Here is a 25,000-nt window from a genome sequence, read left to right as displayed (position 1 = left end):
AGGCCCCTCAGCTCCACAACAAACACAAACACACACACACACACACACACTCCACTCAGGCAATTCAACCTGCAACATCAAGTCCCTCCTCAAACATCCGCTGAAAGGAAAGGACAACTCTCTGACTCACACCTGCGCGCTCACTGAATGCTAAACAGATGAAAACTGCAAACAAGAGCGCGTTTCATAACACAAACGCTGGCAGCAGTGCTCCTGTAGCACACACACACACACACACACACACACACACACACACACACACACACACACACACACACACACACAAACACACACACAAACACACACACAAACACACACACACACACACGTGCTGGCAGCAGTGCTCCTGTAGCACGCGGCTGGAACTCATTTAGACTCCGAGAGCCTCAGACCAGCTGTGTGTTGATGGAGGGCGTGCGGGAGCAGAGGGACCCGGGGCAAAACTAACAGAGTTGGTCATCCACGGGGTTTGACTTTCACTCTCCGTGTCCCACATATGTTTGAAGACTGCTGTGCAGCTATCACACACACACACACACACACACACACACACACACACACACACACACACACACACACACTGGGGGCGAGCGCTTAACTGGAGCGCCTCCCACTCTGCCTGAGCACTACTGCCTCAGCACAGCAACATTGCACAACTACATCTACTACTACTACTATCACTACCAAATCAAAAGCACTACAACTGCTTCACGCACACAGCACAAATAACATTATTATATCATCGAAGGACAGCCTGTGCAAAGGAGAAATTAGAAAGGCTCCAAAGGACATTCCTATTCCCAACAACGCTGAGATCTGATCTGTGTGAAATGAGGAAGTTCAGTACATGAAGGAGCACTGCCTATGTGCAAACAGAGCCTCATTCCATACAAACGAGTGCTAAAGAAGGACGCTGTTGCCGTGACAGCCAGGTTGCTGTGGCGGGTTGTCATGGCGGAGGCAGTAGTGACAGCGCGGGTACTCACGTCATAGGTCAGGCTCTCGGCCTCGTTGGCCACGGTGAGGCCGGCCAGTTCTCCCAGCCCCAGCTCGCTCTGCAGATCCTCGTCAGGGCCCAGAATAAACGACTTCCCAGAGGAGGGCGGGAAAGTCATGGCCTCTACTTTAAGGACACAGCCACACACACACACACACACACACACACACACACACACACACACCACACACCACACACCACACACCACACACACTCATCAATAAGCTTACTAACTAATTTATCACCTCAAATATATTACAGCATAGTTCAGTTTGTGCAAGTGCACATGTAAGAGTGTGTGTGTGTGTGTGTGTGTGTGTGTGTGTGTGTGTGTATGTATGTATGTATGTATATACTGTATATATGAGTGTGTGTGTGTGTGTGTGTGTGTGTGTGTGTGTGTGTGTGTGTGTGTGTGTGTGTGTGTGTGTATATGTATGTATGTATGTATGTATGTATGTATATATATATATATGTGTGTGTGTGTGTGTGTGTGTGTGTGTGTGTGTGTGTGTGTGTGTGTGTGTATGTATGTATGTATGTATATGAGTGTGTGTGTGTGTGCATTTGTGGACCTTCGTCAGCCTGGCCCAGCTCGTGCTCGTTGAGGCGAGGGATGGGGGGCCGGACGGGGGGGTTGACGGGCGGCTGCAAGGAGGGCAGGTCCTCAGCATCCCGCAGGGTAGCCAGCATGTCCTGCAGCTTGGAGCGGTTAGGCCCTACCACAGACAGGGGGACAGAGAGGGGGGGGAGAGGAAGAGAGAGAAAAAGGGGGAGAGGAAGAGAGAGATAAAGGGGGGAGAGAAAGAGAGAGCAACAGAGGGGGACAGAGAGATGTAGAGATAATAGGGGAGATAGAGACAGAGTGCAAAGAAGAAAGAAAGAAAGAAAGAAAGACAAAAATCAATCTTCTACTCAGCAGCAGGTGGAGCTGATGACACATCAATGGAGATGGCACTAAGGGAAACAACTACAGGGAGGTTTAAAAATAAATAAATAAATAAATAAACAGAGGAAAAAGAGAAAGCAGAGGAGTGGAGTTCAGAGGCCTTGTTGCCTGGCGCATAACTATGGCAGCGGACTCTTATGTTTTTTATTATAATTATGGGATTGCGGGGATGAGATAGACCCTCTTCATTAAAGTTTCTCTACCCAAAGTAAGAGAGGAAATAAACCCCCGAAGAATGGTGGAGGCGTTAAGCTAATACACACATTTCAGAAGAGAAGAAATGGAAGAACAACAGAGAAGGAAGCGTGGAGAAATAATGACGTGGAACCAAAAGTGAAAAAAAAAACATGAGGCGAGCTCAGTACACAACAGCAACACACTTTACAGCGGGAACGGAAAGGATGCTGGGTACAAATACCCAGGTGCATTGTGGGAGCAGGTGTGAAGCATGTAACCTCTTACACACACATGATTACCTACAGAGATGGGATGATAGAGACAGAGAGAGAGAGAGAGAGAGAGGGCGAGAGACAGAGAGACAGAGAGAGAGAGAGAGAGAGAGAGAGAGAGAGAGAGAGGGACAGAGAGAGAGAGGGACAGACACAGAGAGAGAGAGAGCGGAAACATGATAAAAAGGGCAACACATGAAAAGGTGTGAACAAGGAAGCGTGAGCGGAATATATAAAAAAAGAGAAGAGGGACAAAGTGGGGCAGAGTAAGTGCTGTGGTGAAACCGGGGGGGGGGGGGGGCAAGCGAAACAAGCGAGGCAGTTGTTACAGGCAGTAACAAGAGTGGACAGATGTCACTACACTAAACCAAAACCACAACATGAGGAGATAAAACACATTCACGCTTTCTCTTTTCATCTCTCTCACACACACACACACACACACAGACACACACACACACACACACACACACATTTACACATACACACACACACACACACAGACACACACACAGACACACACACCGACACAGACACACACACAGACACAGACACAGACACAGACAGACACAGAGACAGACACACACAGACACGTACTTAGACAACGAAGGAACTGCAGGAGCAAGTCATGATGATGAAATTAGGAAGTAAAGAGCTCTGGTTCTTCATTACCAGAGAGCATCTCTTCAGAGAAGAAAGGAAAATACCAAAAGAGAGAAAGGGGGGGGGGGGGGCAAGGAGAGAAAATTGGCAAAAAGAAAGGGAAGATTAAAAGAAAGATAGAAAGACGACAAGAGTGAATCAGAACGAAATAGAAATGACTGCATGAAAGGGATGAAGAGGAACGAGAAAAGAAAGGAGACGAGAGGAGTGCGAGAGATGGAGGGCTGTTTTTATTTGTTGCTTTTCGGTGGTGCCCTCCGAGACTTACTCTTGACCCCCTTCTTGCCCTTGCGCTCCTGCCTGTACTGTTCCTTCAGCCGCGTGATCAGGCCCTGGTCCACCTCCCACGCCTCCCCAGGGCTCTGCTCATCCTTCTCTATACGGGACACACACACACACACACACACACACACACACACACATAAGCATGCATGTTTCGCAAACCAACAAACCCAAAAGGCCAGTGTGAGCACTTCCTGTCGTCACAGGAAATGGATATCCTTTCTGGTTTGATTCACATAAAAGCCCCTTCTGTCCTCTTCTGTCCAGCCAGAGGGAATGCTCTCTCAGTTCTGTGCAGGGGATAAGCCTCATCTTGAAGGTACGTATCTAACAGTGAAACTCCATTAAAAGTCTCCGTGCCTGTCGGAGCATACTACGACAGCAACAGCTCTTCTGTGTGTTTCTGTATCCAAATGACTCGATGGCCATGATCTTCAGCTCTGTCAGAGCAGGTGAGATGTGGGCAGCCACAAGGTGGCAAAGGTCAAAGAGGTCACACAAGGTCATACGAGGTCATCGCTGCCTGAGTTCCTTTCAAGGGGCTGATTTACTACAAGGAGAGGAGATTCGGGAGAGGAACGGTTGGGGACAGAAAAAACAAACAAACAAACAAAAAAGAAACGAGAGACAAAAAACGAGAGACATGCTGGTGTTCAGCAGAACCCCAGAGGTAGCTGATGAATGCTGGTGACCGACAACAAGGAGGTAAACGGTGTTAACGAGCGCTTTGAATAACTGGCTCTTTGGACACTGATTCAGGTCGACTGGTTAACACTGGAGGGGGAAAGCATTCTCAACTCACCAACATCACACACACACACACACACACACACACACACACACACACACACACACACACACACACACACACACACACACACACACACACACACACACACACACACACACACACACACACACACTTTAAAGTGCTTTGTGACAAAGTGACTTCTTGTGACAACTGCATTCCAAAAGTGCACAAATGATATTATTATAATATTAATTAATACAAAATGAACCAAGAAATCCAAAACGCTAACTGAATTCATAGAAGTTGATCTGTGGTGGAACTACAGTGGACTAGTTCCTGATCTGAATGAATGCATGCATGTCCTGGTTCCAGAGGGGTCATCAGGCAAACACTTGTCTTGACTTGACAAACACCTTGCCTTCGCCACAACCTCTCACAGTCAGAGGCACTGAACGTAAACTAATTTGACTTGGTCACTATTTATTTTATTGGTTACTATTTATTGGAGTTGTAAATATTCCTTGGAACAGGCCCCGACAGCAGGGCGAGTTCTTTCTCTGAACCCTGTGTAGCGTGGCCATCTCTCTTCAAGTGCACTGATCTGATGATTTCACTCCCCGCCGCCACCCGGTCCTTCTTAGTGATATGAAAACAAACACATGCCACGCTGTTGCTAAGCAACAAAGGCCACTGGGACAGGTTCCCCGTCCTTTGTGAGAGTTCCGTTTGGTTGGGCAAGAAGAAAGGAAATTCTAGAGATGGGACATTGGAGATAGGATCTCTATACCTCCATCTGTATTCGTATCCATACCCATGAGCGTCCATGTTGGAGCATGATGACCCTGGCTGATCTCCTACCTCTCAACCTTCTCTTTCCATCACAGTCAATGTCACACCGTCACAAGTCACAGTCAATGTCACACTGTCACAGTGAATTTGACTGGCACTAACCCATTACCACGGACCAGAAAGAGATTTATTCTATTCTTTAATCCCGGTCTCCTCATCAATCCCTCCCTCCATCTCTGTCTTACTCTAGTCTCTCGCTCCTGCCACCTCTCTCTCTCACTCTCTCTGTCTCCTTCTCTCCGTCTCTCACTTCTGCTCCCTCTCTCTCTCTGTCTGTTGCTCTGTCTCTCTCTGCCTGTCTCTCTCTCTGCCTGTTTCTCTCTCTGCCTGTTTCTCTCTCTGCCTGTTTCTCTCTCTGCCTGTTTCTCTGTCTCTCTCTCTCTGCCTGTTTCTCTGTCTCTCTCTCTCTGCCTGTTTCTCTGTCTCTCTCTCTCTGCCTGTTTCTCTCTTTGCCTGTTTCTCTGTCTCTCTCTCTGCCTGTTTCTCTCTCTGCCTGTTTCTCTGTTTCTCTCTCTCTCTCTCTGCCTGTTTCTCTGTTTCTCTCTCTCTCTCTCTGCCTGTTTCTCTGTCTCTCTCTCTCTCTGCCTGTTTCTCTGTCTCTCTCTCTCTGCCTGTTTCTCTGTTTCTCTCTCTCTCTCTCTGCCTGTTTCTCTGTCTCTCTCTCTCTGCCTGTTTCTCTCTCTGCCTGTCTCTCTGCCTGTCTCTCTGCCTGCCTGTCTCTCTCTCTCTCTCTCTCTCTCTCTCTCTCTCTCTCTCTCTCTCTCTCTCTCTCTCTCTCTCTCTCTCTCTCTCTCTCTCTCTCTCTCTCTCTCTCTCTCTCTCTCTCTCTTCTCTCTCTCTCTCTCTCTCTCTCTCTCTCTCTCTCTCTCTCTCTCTCACCCCAGTCGGGCCCTTCCATGGAGCTGGGGAAGTCGGTCGCTGCGTCGGCCTCGTCTGCGCCGGCCAGGAAGTCGAAGCCCTTCATGGCTTCCTCCGTGTCGAGGTCATCGCTCAGGTCCGTGGACGAGGACGGGGACGGGGAGGAAGAGGAAGGAGACGGAGACGCTGTGGCTTTCTTCCTCACCATCTGAAAAGAGAGGGAGGGAACGAAGGAGTGAAAGAGAGAGACTTTGACTTTTAACAACCCTTTATTGGAACACTGATCACAGGACACATTAAAAACTTTAATAGTTATAGTTCATAAAACCACCATAGCATGCAAAAGAGAGAGAAGAGGGGAGAGAGAGGGAGAGAGGGGAGAGAGATAGAGAGAGAAAGAGGGGAGAGAGAGAGAGAAAGAGGGGGAGAGAGATACAGAGAGACAAATAGGGGAGAGAGAGAGAAAGAGGGTGAGAGAAAGAGAAAGGGGGACCAGAGAGAGAAAGAGAGAGAGAATGAAACAGGTGAAGAACAAAGAGACTAAGAGAAATGGAGATTCAGATGTTAAATGAGAAAGTGGGCAAGAAAGAGACTGTGTGGTTGTGTGTGTGTGTGTGTGTTTATTTGTGTTTTAGCCAGGTCCCCTTTAGAGACAGACAGAAAGAGTATGTGTGTGTGTGTGTGTGTGTGTGTGTGTGTGTGTGTGTGTGTGAGAGAGAGAGTGTGTGTGTGAGAGTGTGTGTACCGTGGCCATGTCCATGATGGTTTTATCTCTGCCTTCGCTGTCGTCATCCTCGTCTTCGTCACTGAAATCGGCTGCTGCACTCTCTATGAACTTAAAGGCCTCCAGCACCGTGGCAGAGTCAGATAGCTCCGGCTTCCTACACACACAGAGAGGGGGGAGGGGGGTATTATTATTTGATATCCAGAAATGAAATTCGGGATTCATCTGAAATAAAGCACTCGCAACTCATTACATGTTAAAGCATCAGGTCTTGAAATTAACGAACCCACTAACCTCTAACACAGATCATGATAGCATTGCTATCCAACCACCAATCAGAGTACACCAAATTAACAAGGAAAACAAAAGTGTCTCTGTCTCTGTCTCTGTCTCTGTCTCTGTCTCTGTCTCTGTCTCTGTCTCTGTCTCTGTCTCTGTCTCTGTCTCTGTCTCTGTCTCTGTCTCTGCCTTTTCACCGTCTGCTCACCCCGTGTCGGCACCCTCCTTGGGGGAGGAGGGCTCAGTGCCGTTCACCATGCTGTCGCCGCGGCGATCGCCCCTCCTCTCGGCTAACCCGGCGTCACTGGTCAAACCCAGCAGAGCTCTGACCCGCTGGGACTTCACATCCAAGATGGTGTCCGTGTAGCCCACCTCCTGCAGGTACCTACGGGGAAAGGAGGAGGAGAGGAGAGGAGAGGAGAGGAGGGCGAGAGGAGAGGAGTCAAAATGACATTCAGATACTCAGTTTCTCTAAAGTCGCAACCCTGTACAAGCATTCAGCATTGAAACATGCAGCCTCTGCACTTGACAAATAACAACAAACGATAACTCTGTTAAGGAGACAGACATTGAAGACACAGGGCCCTCATTTAATTGACGGGCAACTGGCAACGAGCAAAGCAATGAGCAAAGTCTACCACACCACACCACACCACACATGATGGCTTTAGTTCATGTGCAACTAACTTTGCTCATCGCTTTGCTTGATGCCCGTCAAAGAAATTAGGGTGGAGAAAGAAAGCGTGGAGTAAAGATAGAGGCACAAAAGAGAAGAGGGATGAGAAAAGAGGAGGAGAGGAGAGGAGAGGAGAGGAGAGGAGAGGAGAGGAGAGGAGAGGAGAGACAATGGCATCACAATAGGGACTTTTCAACAGAAGACAGAACAGAAGAAAAGAGAAGAAGGACAACATGAGAGAAATCAACAAAATAAAAGATATGGGGAAGACGAACGTGAAGAACTTGAATATGGGGAAGAAGACGAAAAGGTTTTCGAGTTTAATCTCAAAACCGAGATCTACAGGTTCACTTGACATGATGTTCATCTTCAGTAATACCGACAAATGGCCTAATCAACGTCAGGATGCGGCTTTGTTTCCGGGACCAACGACAGCACCAACACAAGCCGTACATGAACACTCTCCCCCCCGAGATGGATAAGACACGATCGACAATAACAAGTTTACTGCTGAACTGCTAGAGAGGCTAAGTGGGTTCAGAAGAAGCTTCCACAGGCTACGAGCCACCACTGATGAGCTAAGCACTTTTACACATAACCGTAGAGCCAGTCAAAGCCACTACCAGAACCATCTGGAGGATACAAAAAACCAACATCATTTTGTAGTGAGCGATAGCAAACTATGTATTCCAAGAGGACACACTAACACACATAGTCTTAGGACATGCCGTAGGACATAGGACAGACACAAGTCTTAGGATATGCCGTAGGACAGACACTAAATGCCAAAGAGAAACTTCCAGAAAACTCCTGCAGAATCATACCTCACGCAACTCCCTGTAGCGGAAACTTTCAGTGATAAAACAGAATCTGGATTAGTTCCATACGAGTCCGTGCTGGATGAAGCGAGCGAGTCTGAGGCGGAGATGCTGGGTGATATGACAGCATCTTAAAGAGCAGCTTTAACACAGTAAGATGGGCTGAAGATGGTGGAGAGAGAGAGAGAAGGAAAAAGGAGAGAGAGAGAGAGAGAGAGAGAGAGAAGGAAAAAAGGAGAGAGAGAGAGAGAATGGGAAAAGCGTTCCCCTCCGTCTCTCTCTGTACCAGCCTCGACAGGGACAGGAAAGGCTGAATGCCCCGACACAATCCTCCATTCATCCCTCCCAGTTACACACACACACACACACACACACACACACACACACACACACACACACACACACACACACACACACACACACACACACTTGCACAAGCACAGACACATACTTGATCAAACACACACACACATATATGCACACACACACACACACACACACACACGGACTGGTACACACATATGCACACAGACACACACACACACGGACAGTCACACACATGCACACATACACACATCTTTCAAGCAATGGTGGGAAGTTTGATTGATTTTTCACGTTTTATTTTGTGCCTAGAGACAGACTGTGCCTGGGTCACTGGGTTTAGAAGTGTGTATGCTTGTGTGTGTGTGTGTGTGTGTGTGTGTGTGTGTGTGTAACAGACAGTGTGTATGAGAAACAGAGTGAGTATGTGTTTTAAAAGTTGAGAGAGAGAGAGAGAGAAAGAGAGTGTGTGTGTGTGTGTGTGTGTGTGTGGAACAGACAGTGTGTATGAGAAACAGAGTGAGTATGTGTTTTAAAAGTTGAGAGAGAGAGAGAGAGAGAAAGAGAGAGAGTGTGTGTGTGTGTGTGTGTGTGTGTGTGTGTGTGTGTGTGTGTGTGTTGAAAGATGGCGAAGGGTTCAGGGTGGACAGAGCATCACTGTGCTGCTGTGTCTGCCTGCCTCAATTTCTCTCTCTCTCACACACACACACAATTCCATAAGAATCCATACATATTTATCTTTTACAGACATATAAACTCTCACTTTCTCTCTCTCTCGCTCACACACACACACACACACACACACACACACACACACACACACACACACACACACACACACACACACACACACACACACACACACAACTATTGCCTCCCACACTGCCACATAAGCACACAAGGACAGTTGAGAGTTTCCTCTCTCCTACACACACACACACACACACACACCCCTCAACACCTCACCGCAACCCACAGAGACGGCAGTACTGACGCTGGACTCAAGAGGGCGCTACAGAATCCGCTCTGGTCTCTGACCACCCAAAAAATAAAGCCCTTGAGAAACCACTCACCCCGAGTCAAATTGATACTTTTAAATTCCACATCACAAGACACTGAGGTTGTCTGCCCTGTCTGCACTCAGCGGTCTGTGTTTATTTGGTGCCACTCTAGGCCTCTGATGGGTCACGGGGCAATGTGAAGAATGTCGTGTTCAGTGTGGTGTGGGGACTGTGGGGGTGTGATGATGTTTTAAGGCTTTAAGCTGGAGCCGAAGACACTAGCTAGCGCAGAAAAAACGGTTCTGTTCTGTTCTGTTCTGTTCTGTTCTGTTCTGTTCTGTTCTGTTCTGTTCTGTTCTGTTCTAGACCACCTCACCAAATCAACCAATCAGTGTGACTCACTGACTCATTGATCAACAAGGGCACTCATTAACCAATCAACAATGACATCAACTGAACCATCGCTGGAGGTCACTAAGCTGTTCAGACATTATGAGATTACATTACAACTACATGTCATACGAGACCCATGCTTCTTAAGCAAAGACAGCTGTTTGTTTCTCCCCTCAAGATGGCCTGTGCTTATAATTACAGTTTAAGTATTTGGCTGACTTCTGTCCAGAGTGACAAAACATTTAATGAAAAAAAAAAAAAGAAAAAGATCTATACCAAATGAACGTAAACATTACTTTAGACATAACACAGTACGTGTTACCTTCAATTCAACAGAGGCACTATCTACAGTTAAACAAGGCACTGAAGCCGTTCACAGTTCTTTTGTGCCAAGAGGGCACCTACTACGAGCCTCGGCACAGAGTTCAAGGGTCACAGGGTTAGTTGACTCAGTCGCTCAGGGCTGTGTAATACTTTAAGGTGCCTGGTCTCACCGGATTAACTCTTCAAACAGTCACACGCTCACGGCACCTAATCCGCATTAAGGCCATTGATGGCCATTAACGTTAGCGATTTTAGTGGGGGGAGAGGCATGGCGAATACACCTGAGACCGATTAGATCGCTAAGCATTAGATGAAGTCACTTTCATTTGGGGTTAAGAGGGTGAGTGTGTGTGTGTGTGTGTGTGTGTGTGTGTGTGTGTGTGTGTCGGATGGGAATACTGTTTTTTAACAAGCTTAACCTTTCGTTCAAATACAGTCTAAGCACTTTTAATTGCTTTGGGATATGTGAGTGTGCAAACGTGTCTTTATGTGTGAGTGCATTTGGGATTCAATCCCAACAGATGTGCAGCATTTATAGAGAGAATGAGAGTTAACCCTTTACGGATCAACATTCAAGTCGCACGTTCATAAACATTCAAGTCGCACGTTCAGAAAGACTCAAGGCGCACGTACATTCAAGTCGTACATTGACAAATACCAAGTTCAGAAAGACTCAAGGCGCACGTACATTCAAGTCGTACATTGACAAATACCTACGGTACCACTGGAACTCCCATCTCCCCTGCCCGGCCACATTAAACAGGTGACTCACACCCGTCATCCGTAAATGTACCAACATGAGTGTGTGAGTATGTGTGTGAGTGTATCTATATGAGTGTGAGTTTGTGTTTGTGTGTGTGTGCGTGTGCGTGTGTGTGTGTGTGTATACGTACATGCATGGGTATTAGTGTATTTTCTTGTGAGTGTGTGTGTGTCCTGTGTGTCCGTGTGTGTGCGTGTACATGCATGGGTATTAGTATGTTTACTTGTGAGAGAGTGTGTGTGTGTGTGTGTGTGTGTGTCCTGTGTGTCCATGTGTGTGTGTGTGTGTGTGTCCTGTGTGTCCATGTGTGTGTCCGTGTGTGTGTCCTGTGTGTCCATGTGTGTGTGTGTGTGTGTGTGTGTGTGTCCATGTGTGTGTGTGTGTGTGTGTGTGTGTCCATATGTGTGTGTGTGTGTCCATGTGTGTGTGTGTCCTGTGTGTCCATGTGTGTGTGATCAGCACACTCACTGTCTCAGCAGCTGGCGTCCCTGCTTCCAGCTCAGCTGGCTATTTGGGGGTTCCTGAAGCTCGCTGTCATTCCCCTCGTCTGTGGAACAGAAAGACACAAACACCCATTACACACACACACACACACACACACACACACACACACACACACACACACACACACTACGTCACCTGATGCATTTTACTACATAGTGACTAACATAGAGAAATTACATTTACAAATTACAACTTTAAATTACAATTACTCGGACGCAGTACCGTAGTTTACAGGTGTTTCACAGTTTTTTAGCCTACAGGTGAACATGTGGTCTTAATGTAAACAGTACTGCTTTACACTGGTGATGGTTCTGGTGATCAACCTTAGTGAGTACAGCAGAACATGAACTTCAGCATCAACAACCACTATATCATATCAATTACTGTAGTAGTGAATTCATCCTTTAGGTTACGTGCAAATGTGTGTGTCACTTAGGACTGTGACGATTACCGCATTACCGTGGTCATGAGATGCCAACCCCCCCCCCCCCCCCCCCCCCCGGGGGTTGAGCCAATGTCAAATCGCGTGAATATGTTGCTTTTTCACCGCGGTAAGACATAATCCATACCATCACAGCCCTAGTGTCACATACAATATATTGACTTCAGGTCAATGAAGGGAAACGTTCTACTTTCAAAAGCACTAATCTGCCAGGGAGAACAGAAAAGCGTTTCACAATCATCTGGGTCAGGCTCTACAACTAGTCAGCACCGACTTCGTGGCTCATGTGATGTAACCCAGGGAAAACAAACTTCAGACAAACTACTGCAAACCCGCCGTCACTCCGCACCACTGAACACTGAAAGCCCCTTTCCTTATCTCTTAAGATCTCCAAAACGTTGTGGAAACAGGGCAAAAAAACTGAACGAAACAAAAAAAAAAAAGAAACAAAACAAAAACATACTAGTTCTTGCTTTGGCGAGACCATAGTGCTACGCCACAAGTCCAAAGAAGCATTTGGCCAAGTCAACATTAGAAGAGAAGGTTTTTGAAACGTATCCTTTATAAACATGGCAGCTGGTCACGGTGCTTATAACAGTGTGCTGGGGCACGTCCTTCTCCTGTGCTTTGGAGTGTGTGTGTGTGTGTGTGTGTGTGTGTGTGTGCTTTGGATCAAGTGACCGCAGGGCAGACAAGGCATAACTGATTGTCCTTGCGATACCGTGACGACAGTAAAGCTCTCTGTGGACTTCCGTAGCTTTGGAGAGAAAGGGGTTTGTTATGGTTGGTCTGACATTTGTTTTCTCACGTCTCAGACCATGTGACCACAAAGTCTGTATGTACGTGTACGTGTGTGTGTGTGTGTGTGTGTGTGTGTGTGTGTGTGTGTGTGTGTGTGTGTGTGTGTGTGTGTGTGTGAAATAAGTCTTCTAAAACAGAAAAGGCAGGCACCATTCTCTTTCTCTAATCTAGGGCCAGCAGTCTAGTGTCAGTACCCCAGTGTGTGTGTGTGTGTGTGTGTGTATTTAGTTAAAGCTACACCAAAGCACATCATTAGACAGAGGGGGAAGCTTTCAAAAGTGACCCTTAATATTTCGTCACCATTCAACATGCTGGTTATAATTAGACCGTACCAACAACCTTCTCCCATTCTGGATCCAGCAACCAAAGGGCAGACCATGTATTACTTAGTTTTGGATCTCACCGGCGCCCAAGACTCGGTTTCTGAGCACCACACATGAGCCACACCTGGGCCATACCTGGGCCACACCTGGGCCACACCTGGGCCACATCCAGATGAGACCTGGGGGCATATGGGGAGCTGCTCACCTGAGTCATAGCTGGGAGGTTTCATGTCCCCCTGGTTCAGCTCTGTGCCATATTTGAGTTTATGATATTTCGCCCTGAGAGAGAGAGAGAGAGAGAAAATTAGAGGGAGAGAGAGAGAATGAGAGGGCGAGAGAGAGAAACAAAGAATAAGAGAGAGAGGTTTAACAAACAAATTGCCAAGGTTACAGTTTTGCAGTTGATTCTATCAGTTACACAGATCTGAAATGCTTGAGGCGACCTTGCTGTGTGCACCATGCTGTCTTGAGTGTGTGTGTGTGTGTGTGTGTGTGTGTGTGTGTGTGTGTGTGTGTGTGTGTGTGTGTGTGGGAGAGAAAGCGAGTGATATGAATGAACTTCCTGTAAATTCTTCCAGAAGCACATGCAGGATTTCAAGAGATGATCTAAAAATAATCTATATTGAAGAAACTCATCCTTTTATCATCAAGACCATCTACACACACTCACACACACACACACACACACACACACACACGCTTGCAGGGCGGATGATGTTGTTTGGGGTCGATCATGTTTGCCCACCCCAGGGGCTGTGCTGAGTCACCATAAATAGCTGCTGACGCATCTTGTTACACACGTGATGAATGAGTGTGTGTCCGTGTGTGTGTGTGTGTGTATGTGTGTGTGTCCGTGTCCATGTGTGTTTGTCCACGTGTGTGTGTGTGTGTGTGTGTGTGTGTGTGTGTGTGTGTGTGTGTGTGTGTGTGTGTCGATGTGTGTGTGTGTGTGTGTGTGTGTGTGTCCGTCCGTGTGTGTTTGTCCACGTGTGTGTGTGTGTGTGTGTGTGTGTGTGTCGATGTGTGTGTGTGTCCCCATGTGTGTGTGTCCCCATGTGTGTGTGTGTCCGTGTGTGTGTGTCCTGATGAAGACACATGATGAAGCAACCAAAACTGCTGAGTCATGGTAGAGTCGTGTTTTCTTACGTTTAGTTTTATTTGTATAAAAATAAACTTTGTCTCTGAAAAAGGTAATTTAGGACGTGACAATGAAACATGGTAAAAGTTAAGTCTGTCAATATCAATGTTTTTGTACAAATTGCAAATAAATAAATAAATAAATAAATAAAAGTAAATAGCCTCAAGCGGGGATCATCAAGGGTCCAAGCAGTATTTGCAAAGCACCCCAAGTGACAAAGTGTTGAATGATTTGAACACTTAAAAGAGGACCATTTGAATTTTAGTAATTTTATTGATGTTATTACTTTAGTAATGTTGTTATTTTAGTAATGTTGTTATTTTAGTAATGTTATTATTTCAGTAATGTTGTTATTTTAGTAATGTTATTATTTTAGGAATGTGAAATGTTAAACTATGTCAGAGTAAAATGTGCTGGTTGGAGCTTGGCGGGAATGGGTGGTTTAGATTCAGGATATGAAAGAAATTCATAAGAAATATGCTTTAAAAAAATCCAGATGGATTGTATAGACTGTTATTAATCTGCATTGATGGTGGTATTTTTAGGCTCCGATTCAATGGCGTCTCATTACACTACCAACACAACAAGGTTGCTCAGCCATATTGGATGTTCGGATGTTGTTGCCCTTTGGCTGTCAGAAACCTGGATGTCCTTTTCCGAAGTTCTCCCCATTCATTTAAATGGGAAAAAAGGAATGAAAGATGAGAACGCAACTGCACGGGATTGGGACGTACGTGTCGGAGGTGGAGGGGTGTCAATATCTGGAAAGAGCTAGGAGCAGAAGAGGCGCTATAAAACGTATGGAACGAAGAAGAAGAAAAAAGGAATAAGGCGTAAGGCTGACGCAGTAATGATCACACTAATGATCAGAACTAATACTGCTTCAGTGCTTGGACCGGTTCCCTGTATAAACGTCAGAAGAGGAGAGTTTCTATTCAAACCCCCTCCCCCCTTGAGCGAGGTGTACTTCAGTGGCACTGTTGAAGGACATTTCTGTCCATGAAAATGTAAATGTGTAACGAATAAATAAATGATGGAACTCACAACATCACGAACAGAAGTCAATAATTAAGCTCCTGTGTATTAGAAGGGCAGGACCTTGAACAAAAGAACTATGCGTTCTGCACTGGGGATTCGAGTATTCATATTTCCATGGCAATGATCTTCCCATCAGAAAGGTACATGTGCACCGTTTTCATGGTAACAGGTCTTAGGCAGCCTTATGATGAAGGGAATTATGCAATCCACCCAACAAAACCAACAAACTTTTAAAAAAGAAGGTTGAAAAGGAATGAAGGTTGAAAAAGAACATTAAAAAAAGAATGCATGGTCTGACTGATATTCTTCTGGATCGTGATGCACCTAAAGCATTCTGTTGAGGTTCCAGAGAAGTCTAGGGAAAGGTTTTCTGTTCAACTGCATTCTCTGTGTGTGGTGTGTGTGTGTGTGTGTGTGTGTGTGTGTGTGTGTGTGTGTGTGTCTCAGGCTTGGAGCCTTAGTGAGGTGTGAGGAGTTCAAGGCTTTCCCCTGACAGTGTGAGAGACGAGGGGAAAGGACATCACACCAGCAACGTATGAGTCATCAGAGAGAGTGGGGGATTGAGGGAGAGAGAGAGTGAGAGTGAGAGAGAGGGTGATGGGCGCTGTGGATCTGTTTGTGAAACCGTGTGAAAGTGTAGGCAGAGAGAGAGAGAGAGAGAGAGAGAGAGAGAGAGAGAGAAGGCTGGAACAGTGGTGTAAAAAAAAGACAGGAATAAAATCAAATTAGGATGCAAGAAAGATTCTACATTATGCACAGAACTTTCTAGCCAGTCACCTGGGTCAGAAACTAAAATGGGCTACCATCGAGAACTCCTATGCGTCATTGCTGCTAATGCCACAATTAAAACAGCAGTAAAACTAGCGAGCTAACTACAATAAAGGTTGCCAACACCAACAGCAGCATAGTTGACATTGATAAAAGCTTGCTAGCATGCTAAATTAACTGCTGTCTTTTGGTCAAGCAGTTGGCGGCGTCGTGCTGTGTGAGCTTTTCTTTCATTTTCACGGGGTGGTCAGACCCAAACCACAGAGCTATATAGTGCTTAGCCTGGGTGGCTAGCGGGACTGACAGGTGTGTTTATCTGTCCTTCACATGACCATAGCTGTCAAATCCCATGTTTTATCCCGGATTTATCCACAGATTTTCAACATTTCTCATGTGTCACGCACATGACACTGAACCTAACGGATTTAACTAAATCTCACGGATTTTCACACTCAACAGCGTAGAATAACAATTACAAGTCCGATAGACCGCTGAGCAGTGCGATACTGCCGTGTTCAATGTACACTATGGGTGTAGCAGCTATACTAGTCGACGATGTTTTAATATTCATCGGATAAGGACCTTCATCACTGAGCAACTTCTCATCTTTGTATGGGGCGAACATAGAGTAACAAGTAACAATATGCGTACACACTTTGTACATTTTAGTTTCTGACCCAGGTGACTGGCTAGAAAGTTCTGTGCATGATGTAGAATCTTTCTTGCATCCTGTTTTTATTCCTGTCTTTTTTTTACACCACGGTTCCATCTCTCTCTCTCTCTCTCTCTCTCTCTGTGTGTGTGTACGTGTGGGCGGGCGGTGGGAGAGTGACTGCACCAGATCCCGCTTACAAAGCATCACAACTCATACCGTCCGACTGTTTATTGCAAAACAAGCAACGCAGTAAAAAAAACTGAAGATTGAAAAAAAGTTGACCCACATAACACAACATGTGTTATCGGTTTGGAAAAGGCCCTGTGTGTGTGTGTGTGTGTGTGTGTGTGTGTGTCAGTGTGTATGCGTCTCTCACCTCTCCTGTTTGAGGGCGTACTCCAGCATCTTGATCCTCCTCACCAGGTCCTTCTTCAGGTTCTCCTGCCCCTTCCTCTCCCCCTGCAGGAAGGCAATCTGAGCCTACACACACACACACACACACACACACACACACACACACACACACACACACACACACACACACAAAGTTGTTAGAACTAATACAACTTTTCCTATTTCCATGGTTTCAGCAAAAAGTCGAACAGAACAATCAATACAAGAACACATGTAGTGTATTGCATGTAGTGCAGTTTGTGTTGTGAATTAATACATTAATGTGTGTGTGCTTGTGTGTGTGTATGTGTATAATCTGATCAGTGTCATTATGTTACGATGAGACAATCATTCAGCCGGTCGGCCAAACAGGCATTAGGCTTCTCTTTCACTCCCTCACACACACACTCCCTCACTCTCACACAGCGTGCTGGGACCATCCTGCTAAATATACTCCAGTAGACACACACACACACACACACACACACACACACACACACAGCGAGAGATCTCTAATCTGGAGAGACAATGGCCGCTACCATCAGCCCACATCTACAGAATAAAGCCATAGCAGTCAGAAATCCCTTAATTGTCACTTCTACACACACACGCACACACATGAAAATATTATATCATTAGCACAATCATAGTTCTAATATTTAAATGATCATTTCTCCAGTACATTCCAGTATGATGACACTACACTAACTATAATTATAACCACTATAATTACAACTACCTCTACCCCTGCTATTACTACTTATCATAATAATGTTCACAGTGTTTCTCATTCCTGAATTTGGCAACACATATTCCACACATGCTGGATGACTGAAGCTCAGTGTATGGCTAATTAGTCACTCACTCAGCCTCACCAGAGACTGTTGCTATTGTGTGTGTGTGTGTGTGTGTGTGTGTGTGTGTGTGTTTAGTCTGTTTAGTGTGTTTGTATGTATGCATGCATACCACTCACACATCTGGGTATACGCACTTGCAAGTGAGTGTGTGTGTGTGTGTGTGTGTGTGTGTGTGTGTGTGTGTATGTGTGTGGTGTGTGGTGTGTGTGTGTGTGGTGTGTGGTGTGTGTGTATGTATGAAAGAGGGCAAGCATCTTGGTATATGTGTGGCAAACAAGAGTGTGTGTTAATGTGCACACAGGAACCTCGGGGGGTAGACAGCTGTGTATCCCAGATTCCACAGTAAAATGCACGCACACGTCCTTTTTACACAACAAATATGGATTCAATTCTCTGAGTGCGTGTGTGTGTGTGTGTGAAAAGGATAGTGAGGGTAAGATAGATAAAGAGAGAGGTAGATAGATAGATAGAGTGAGTGAGAGAGAGAGAGAGAGAGAGCGCTAGATAGAGAGAGAAATAGAGATAGATATATTGATTGAAAGACCCTTCTCATGTGGTTATGTATTTGACATTCCTGTGGCTTTACAGGGAGCCTCAGGGCTAAACTCACAGAGTGAAAAACACACACACACACACACACACACACACACACACACACACTATCACTGGCCAGGCTGAGGGTGCTGGAATGCCCTGACGTATTGGAGACCTCATCCAAAACAAGCATGCTCCTGTGTATGAAAAACAGCTTCTTACATAACTCTTCCTTAAAAAAACACACACACACACACACACACACACACACACACACACACACACACACACACACACACACACACACACACACACACACACACACACACACACACACACACACACACACACACACACACACACACACACACACAGCGAGAGAGGGAAGCCATTTTTTTGTATTGGTTCCATACTCGTATACATGTATTCCGTAAACTGCTGTTTCATGTGGGAGTGAAAGAGAGACGCACGTAACTTTACTGTGGGAAGGGAAATTCATGATTTATTTAGGATTGTCTTAATCTGGCATTATTACAGATTCTGTATGTGAAAGGGGCTACAGTAGAGAGAGAGTAGAGAGAGAGTAGAGCTAGAGTTGAGAGAGAGAGAGAGAGAAGAGGAGGTAAGTAGCATCCCTCTTATGCTGTTATGGTCAGGGCTGTCAAGAGCCACCACCTTCTCTTTCTCTCTCTCTTTCCCTCCCTCTTTTTCTTTCCCTCTCTCTTTTAAATATAGCTGCAGTGCTCAGTAAGAACACACATAAGAGAGGCAGTGACCCAGGCCTAACCAACCATGATTCACACACTCAATGGACTAGATACACTTCTTTCTCTTTCTCATCTCTCTCTCTAACACTCTGTGTGTGTGTGTGTGTGTGTGTTGTGTGTGTGTGTGTGTGTGTGTGTGTGTGTGTGAGAGAGAGATGCAATGAGAGGTGGTGAGACAGATGGAGAGAGAGAAAGGGAATGTATGCATGCGGGTGTGGTGGGGGCTAGAAGCATAATAACTTAGATCTCTTCTGATTGGATAGAACACACAGCACCCATCTGGCCCCTGGTGATACAAACGTTGATGGGGTGTGTGTGTGTGTGTGTGTGTGTGTGTGTGTGTGTGGTGTGTGTGTGTGTGTGTGTGTGTACACATCTACATGGCTATGTTCAGACTATTAGTCAAAATCCGATTTATGTGCATATCCAGTTGCAATCCGATCATATGTAGCAAAAATCACATCAAATCCGTTTTTTGAATATTTTTCAAATTGGTTTCAATCTACAGTTGTATTCAAATTCAAAGCGCATTTTTGCAAATCCATCAAGGTCTGACCGCTCTGATCAGATTCCAAGTGTTTTTTTTTCTTGGACACTGTGACTTTCGACTCAACGTAAAGTCACACGTACAGGAAACGTGCTAGTTTGGTGGCGGAGGGAGCCATTGATAAGTAGTGCAGCCAAACATCCTCCATCTCTGTCTCGTCACTGTCAGGAATCCTGCGCTGCAGCTACACATTGTCATGCGGTAAATTCATAAATGTATTTCTTTAATGTCAACATTACTTCCGGGTGCAGTAACTTTAGCAGCCAATGTAGAAGAACACCGAAAATGAGGATTGCCACACGAACACACAGATCAGATCTGATCACTTGTGTATCACATTCTCTCCCGTGTGGTCTTTCCCTCTCTCTATTTCCCTCTCTCTCTTTCCCTCTCTCTCTGTGTGGGTGAGATCAGGCCAGTCTGCACTATACACCTCATCAGTGACAGAGAGGGAGAAATGTGAAAGAAGGAAAAAGACAGAGGGAATGGAAGCAAAATGAATAGATAATTAAAAACGACAAAGAGAGAAAGAAAGCGACAGACAGACGGACAGGATTAGCTCTTCGGTATCAGCAGGGTAGCGGACGCTTTTCCTTCTGCTCTCATCTCGTCTGGTCTGAGCTCTCTTGTGTCAGGTGGCTTTCAGGTTAGAGCACCTCCAGCTCGACCAATCCCAGGCCACTTTCCCTAAACTCGACCAATCCCAGGCCACTTTCCCTAAACTCGACCAATCCCAGGCCACCTTCCCTAAACTCGACCAATCCCAGGCCACTTTCCCTAAACTCGACCAATCCCAGGCCACTTTCCCTAAACTCGACCAATCCCAAGCCACTTTCCCTAAACCTTCAGTTACTTTCCCTCAACCCTTGCCCACTTTTCCTAAATCCTCGTCCACTTTCCCTATACCCTCCCAAAGGTAACCAGTAAATGGTTTACTCAAATACCTTGTGCAATTCAGGCCTGTACGGTTCAGGTCAGCACACAAGTGCAGCGAGTCTGAGAAGAAAGACGCGGCAGCCGCGGCAGCATCAGACATCTTTACCACGCGAGGTTCATGCTCCAGTGACTGCCAACATATCCCTTTAGTTGGAAGATACAGCTATGTATGCCTCTAACGCGAGACATTAGCATGACTGCCAACATATGCCTTTAGTTGGAAGATACAGCTATGTATGCCTCTAACGCGAGACATAAGCATGACTGCTGAAAATGTAAGGACTGATGATCAATAACGCATGGAAATGTGTGATTCGTGTGAAGTTATCATGCACATGTAACTGGAAGGCCCCTATTTTACCTGGTACAGTACATCATCAACCTTCACCACACTCTCTCTCTCTCTCTCTCTCTGGCTAGCTCCTCTTTCTCTCACTGTTGCTTCTGCTTTGATTAGCCAGCTTGTGTCTATTGTCCACCTACAGAATCTAAATGTAGTTTGGTTCATGACACCCATCCTCCTACTCTTTCACACAAACACACACACACACACACACACACACACACTTGCACTCCCATCCTTACAGGGAGGGTGTTAAATGCTCGCCTACCACAGGTCTCAGCTCAGCACAGGCTGCCTTTATGGTTCCTCTGTGCGAACTCCCGATGTAGTCTGCTATTCTTAGTTTCTGTGTGTGCTCTTACTGTGTGGGAGACAAGCTGAGGAGACACACACACACACACACACACACACACACACACACACACACTCTCACTCAACGCGCTCCGGGAGAAGAGTGGTGTTGCAAATTATGGGGCACAGAATCTTCAGAACCTTTGCATTGTACTGATGTTTGCTGTATTTTTTCTTGTTTCTTGTTTGTTCGTTCTCGCTCTATCAGATCAACCATGTTCCCTTGTCTGGTAGCTACGCAGGGTATAAGAGTCATTGTAGGTGCTGGAGGAAGCGGATAATAGTCGGAGAAAGAACCTATCGTATATTTAGGAGAAAAAAAAAAATCAGATATTTTCTGAGGTCATAAATTTGTGAGAAACTTACGAGATTAAAGTCATTAAAAAACTTGTAACTTTGCGTGACCATGCATCCAGAGAGCATCCAGCGTCAACATTGACCTTGAACCAATTTCTCGATGGCTGAGGCTAAGGAAAGCTATTTTGTGAAGGGAATAAACAGGCTATAGCCTGCCCAAGCAATTACCTGTGCCCTGGATGTTCATGACAGCCCTGCTATCGACATCATTTGTCTTTTTATGGGCTTGGTATAGACCTACTCTTCTGACAGTCATGTTCCACAGCCTAATGCCCCACCTCCTCACTAATGTGTAAGTTACGCCTGGCACTTCCTGTTTATCGATCGGTGTCTGTGGTGTGATGAGGTAGATCCAGCAGTGGAGCAAAGTGGTTCTTTGGAGGGGGGGTTTCGCACAGATTTAGGATTTTCAAATCTCAGAGTTTTTTTTAATTACGACTTTAATTACGTGTTTCCTCTGAATATTACCCCTCCCCTAGATAGATAGCTATGGTGAAGACTCAACATTTGCTCCCTTCAGTACCTCATGAACCTGATCACACCATATCATATCTTGTCTCCGCTGTGCGTCGGGGTCCTGTTCGCCCCGTCGGGATTTATTTTTCGATAATGACCGCCGGACTATACATTATCCCTTACATATCATATCATACCAGATCATAAGATGTTGTGTCTTTGCCTCTTCTCTCCTTCATGTCCTCTCACTCTTATTTCCTCTCACTTCTCTCGTCCGTTCTCCTTCACCCTCTTAGATTTGTCCTTCATTCCCTCCCATCTCTATCCCTCGTTCCATCATATTTCAGGTTATTTCGATGTCTCTGATCTGATCTTCCAGGTCACCCCACCTTTCTATAGATGCAACAATGTAGACTGTACAATGTAGAGGGAGGAAGAGAGAGAGAGAGAGAGAGAGAGAGAGAGAGAGAGAGAGAGAGAAAAAAGAAAGAGAGAGAGAGACAGAAAAGAGAGAGAGAGAGAGAAAAGAAAGAGAGAGGAAGAGATGCAACAATGTAGACTCGGTCTTTGTGACCAACTACAGTACCAGTCAAAAGTTTGGACACACCTTTTCATTTTTTGAGTTTTTTTTCTTTACTTTTATTATTTTCTACATGGTAGATAACAATGTAGATTTTTGTTTAGTACATCATTCCATATGTGTTCTTTCGTAGTTCAAATGTCTTCAGTATTAATCTACAATGTAGAAAATAATAAAAGTAAAATCTTCTCCAAAAAATTAAAGGTGTCTCCAAACTTTTGACTGGCACTGTATGTTAACCACGTACCTTTCTCCATAACTCCCCTCTCTCTCGCCATCCTCTGTTCCTCCTCCTCCTTCACCTCTTTCGTGCTCATAAAAAAAAGTCAAAGACAACTACAAGCTCTAACTCCGTTCCAGAAAACAGACACTCTGGGAACGTCCTGACAGAGGTAGGTGTGGCCTACATAGTGCACAGACGGAAAAAAACTGGGTAACCCACTTGGTGTGGAGTTCATGAGAGAGAGAGAGAGAAAGAGAAACAAGAAAGAGAGAGAGGAAGAGAGAGAGAGAGAAAAGAAAGAGAGAGAGGAAGAGAAAGAGAGATAGAGACAGAGGGTGAGAGAGAATGAGAGAGAGAGGATGAGAGAGAGAGAGGGTGAGAGAGAGAGAATGAGAGAGAGAGAGGAGGATGACAGGAATAGGATGAGAGAGAGGGTGAGAGAGAATGAGAGAGAGAGAATGGATGAGAGAGAGATGAAAATGCAAACTGAATGAATGCCACAGATACTCAGAGAGAGTCTCCACCTTTAGGTGTCTTAACTAGTGCTGACATAACCAGCCAGCAGCTGTCATGGGTGTCTCCCCTCCAGAACCCAGCCTTTGTGTTGGAGGCCCCCACACTGTGTACAGCTCCAAACAGCAATCCCTTTGCTTGGCTTGTGACGCAAACACCTAACATCACAACAATAACATATACACTTCTCAACAAAAACTCAGATGTAAAGCCACAAACACTCACAGCAAGACAAACACATAAACACAGACACACACACACACACACACACACACGTGAACTCATACACAAAGACAGACAGACAGACACGCACGCACACGCTTTTTGTTCTGCGGCGGATGAACCTGTTTCAGGCAGGTGTGGTTGTCCTTTATGTAAGCCTAGCCAGAATAATCAGGAAAGTTTCAGTGCTTGGGCTGGATCATATCTCTCTCTCTTTCTCCCTCTTTCCTTCCTTGTTCCTTGTTCCTCTCTCTCTCTCGTCAAAGTTATTATGTTCCAATAAAGGGATGTTTAAATTCAATTCTCTCCATCTCTTTCTCCCCCCGCCCCCCCTCTCTCCGGTTTGAGAGGCAATGGCTGAGTCAGTAAGGCTCAGTGTAGAGCAGCAGCACTCAGCAGCTCCGTCAGGGTGATTAGCACCGAGTGATTCAGCACTGGAGTAAGAGAAACCAGCGCGTACATCAGAGGATAGAGAGAGGAGAGAGGAGAAGAGCGATAGATAGTGAGAGATAGGAGAGATAAGAGAGAGTATCTGAGAGAGAGAGCGAGAGAGAGAGAGGGAGGGAGCGAGAGAAGAGGAGGAACAGAAAGAGGGAGAGAAAAAGGCTTGAGAAAGATAGAATGTATGAAAGAGATAACTAGATGGATAGGGGAAGAAGATGGATGGAGGAAGTGAGAGGGACAGAGATGAAAGGAATGAGAAAGGGGGGGATGAAGAGAAGAGGGAGCAGAATGACGCATGTGACTCACTGTTCCTCCAAGGGGTTCTCCTGCGAGGTGTTTAAGTGATGTGTGGCGTACGTGTGTGTGTGTGTGTGTGTCTCACACAGTACTGAGTGAGACCACTGATGAACAACACACACAAACACACTTTCCCCATGTTTAGGGTTTTGTTATTCAACAGCAGCAATGCTATAGCCCCTGGCCTGTATGCACAGTGGTAAATGGTGTGTTTGTGTGTGTGCGCTGAGAATAGCTGATCACTTCACATCCTGTTAGGGTGATTAATGAGGCCTTCTTCACGTCTCTCTAGCACACACACACACACACACACACAACCCTTACGACAGTAAGACAATGAGAGACTGAGCATGCGAGAAAGAGAGTAAAAGAAGATGGCGCATGAGATCGAGGAAGTAAAACAGAGGATTGGTG

The 25,000-nt window shown here is 45.8% G+C and overlaps 1 protein-coding gene across 4 annotated transcripts in view; it reads right to left on the bottom strand.

Moving 5' to 3' along the window:
* Positions 1–25,000, bottom strand: part of strn (striatin, calmodulin binding protein) — a 58,222-nt gene that overhangs the window by 14,241 nt on the left and 18,981 nt on the right. For 2 of the 4 annotated variants that reach the window (XM_031561836.2, XM_031561833.2), the window contains exons 2-10: positions 17,143–17,246; positions 13,373–13,446; positions 11,566–11,644; positions 7,010–7,186; positions 6,544–6,679; positions 5,820–6,006; positions 3,327–3,434; positions 1,573–1,716; positions 987–1,123 (exon numbers count right to left, since the gene is read on the bottom strand). In XM_031561836.2, the coding sequence (XP_031417696.1) occupies positions 987–1,123; positions 1,573–1,716; positions 3,327–3,434; positions 5,820–6,006; positions 6,544–6,679; positions 7,010–7,186; positions 11,566–11,644; positions 13,373–13,446; positions 17,143–17,246 (1,146 nt within the window). The remainder of the gene's footprint in view (positions 1–986; positions 1,124–1,572; positions 1,717–3,326; positions 3,435–5,819; positions 6,007–6,543; positions 6,680–7,009; positions 7,187–11,565; positions 11,645–13,372; positions 13,447–17,142; positions 17,247–25,000) is intronic. The other 2 variants (XM_031561834.2, XM_031561837.2) reach the window with 2 other exon arrangements.

The sequence above is a fragment of the Clupea harengus genome, chromosome 24 (genome assembly GCF_900700415.2).
Source record: "Clupea harengus chromosome 24, Ch_v2.0.2, whole genome shotgun sequence".
Lineage (NCBI taxonomy): Eukaryota > Metazoa > Chordata > Actinopteri > Clupeiformes > Clupeidae > Clupea > Clupea harengus.
Note: the sequence above shows the minus strand (reverse complement) of the source record. Positions and strands in the feature narration are given on the sequence as shown.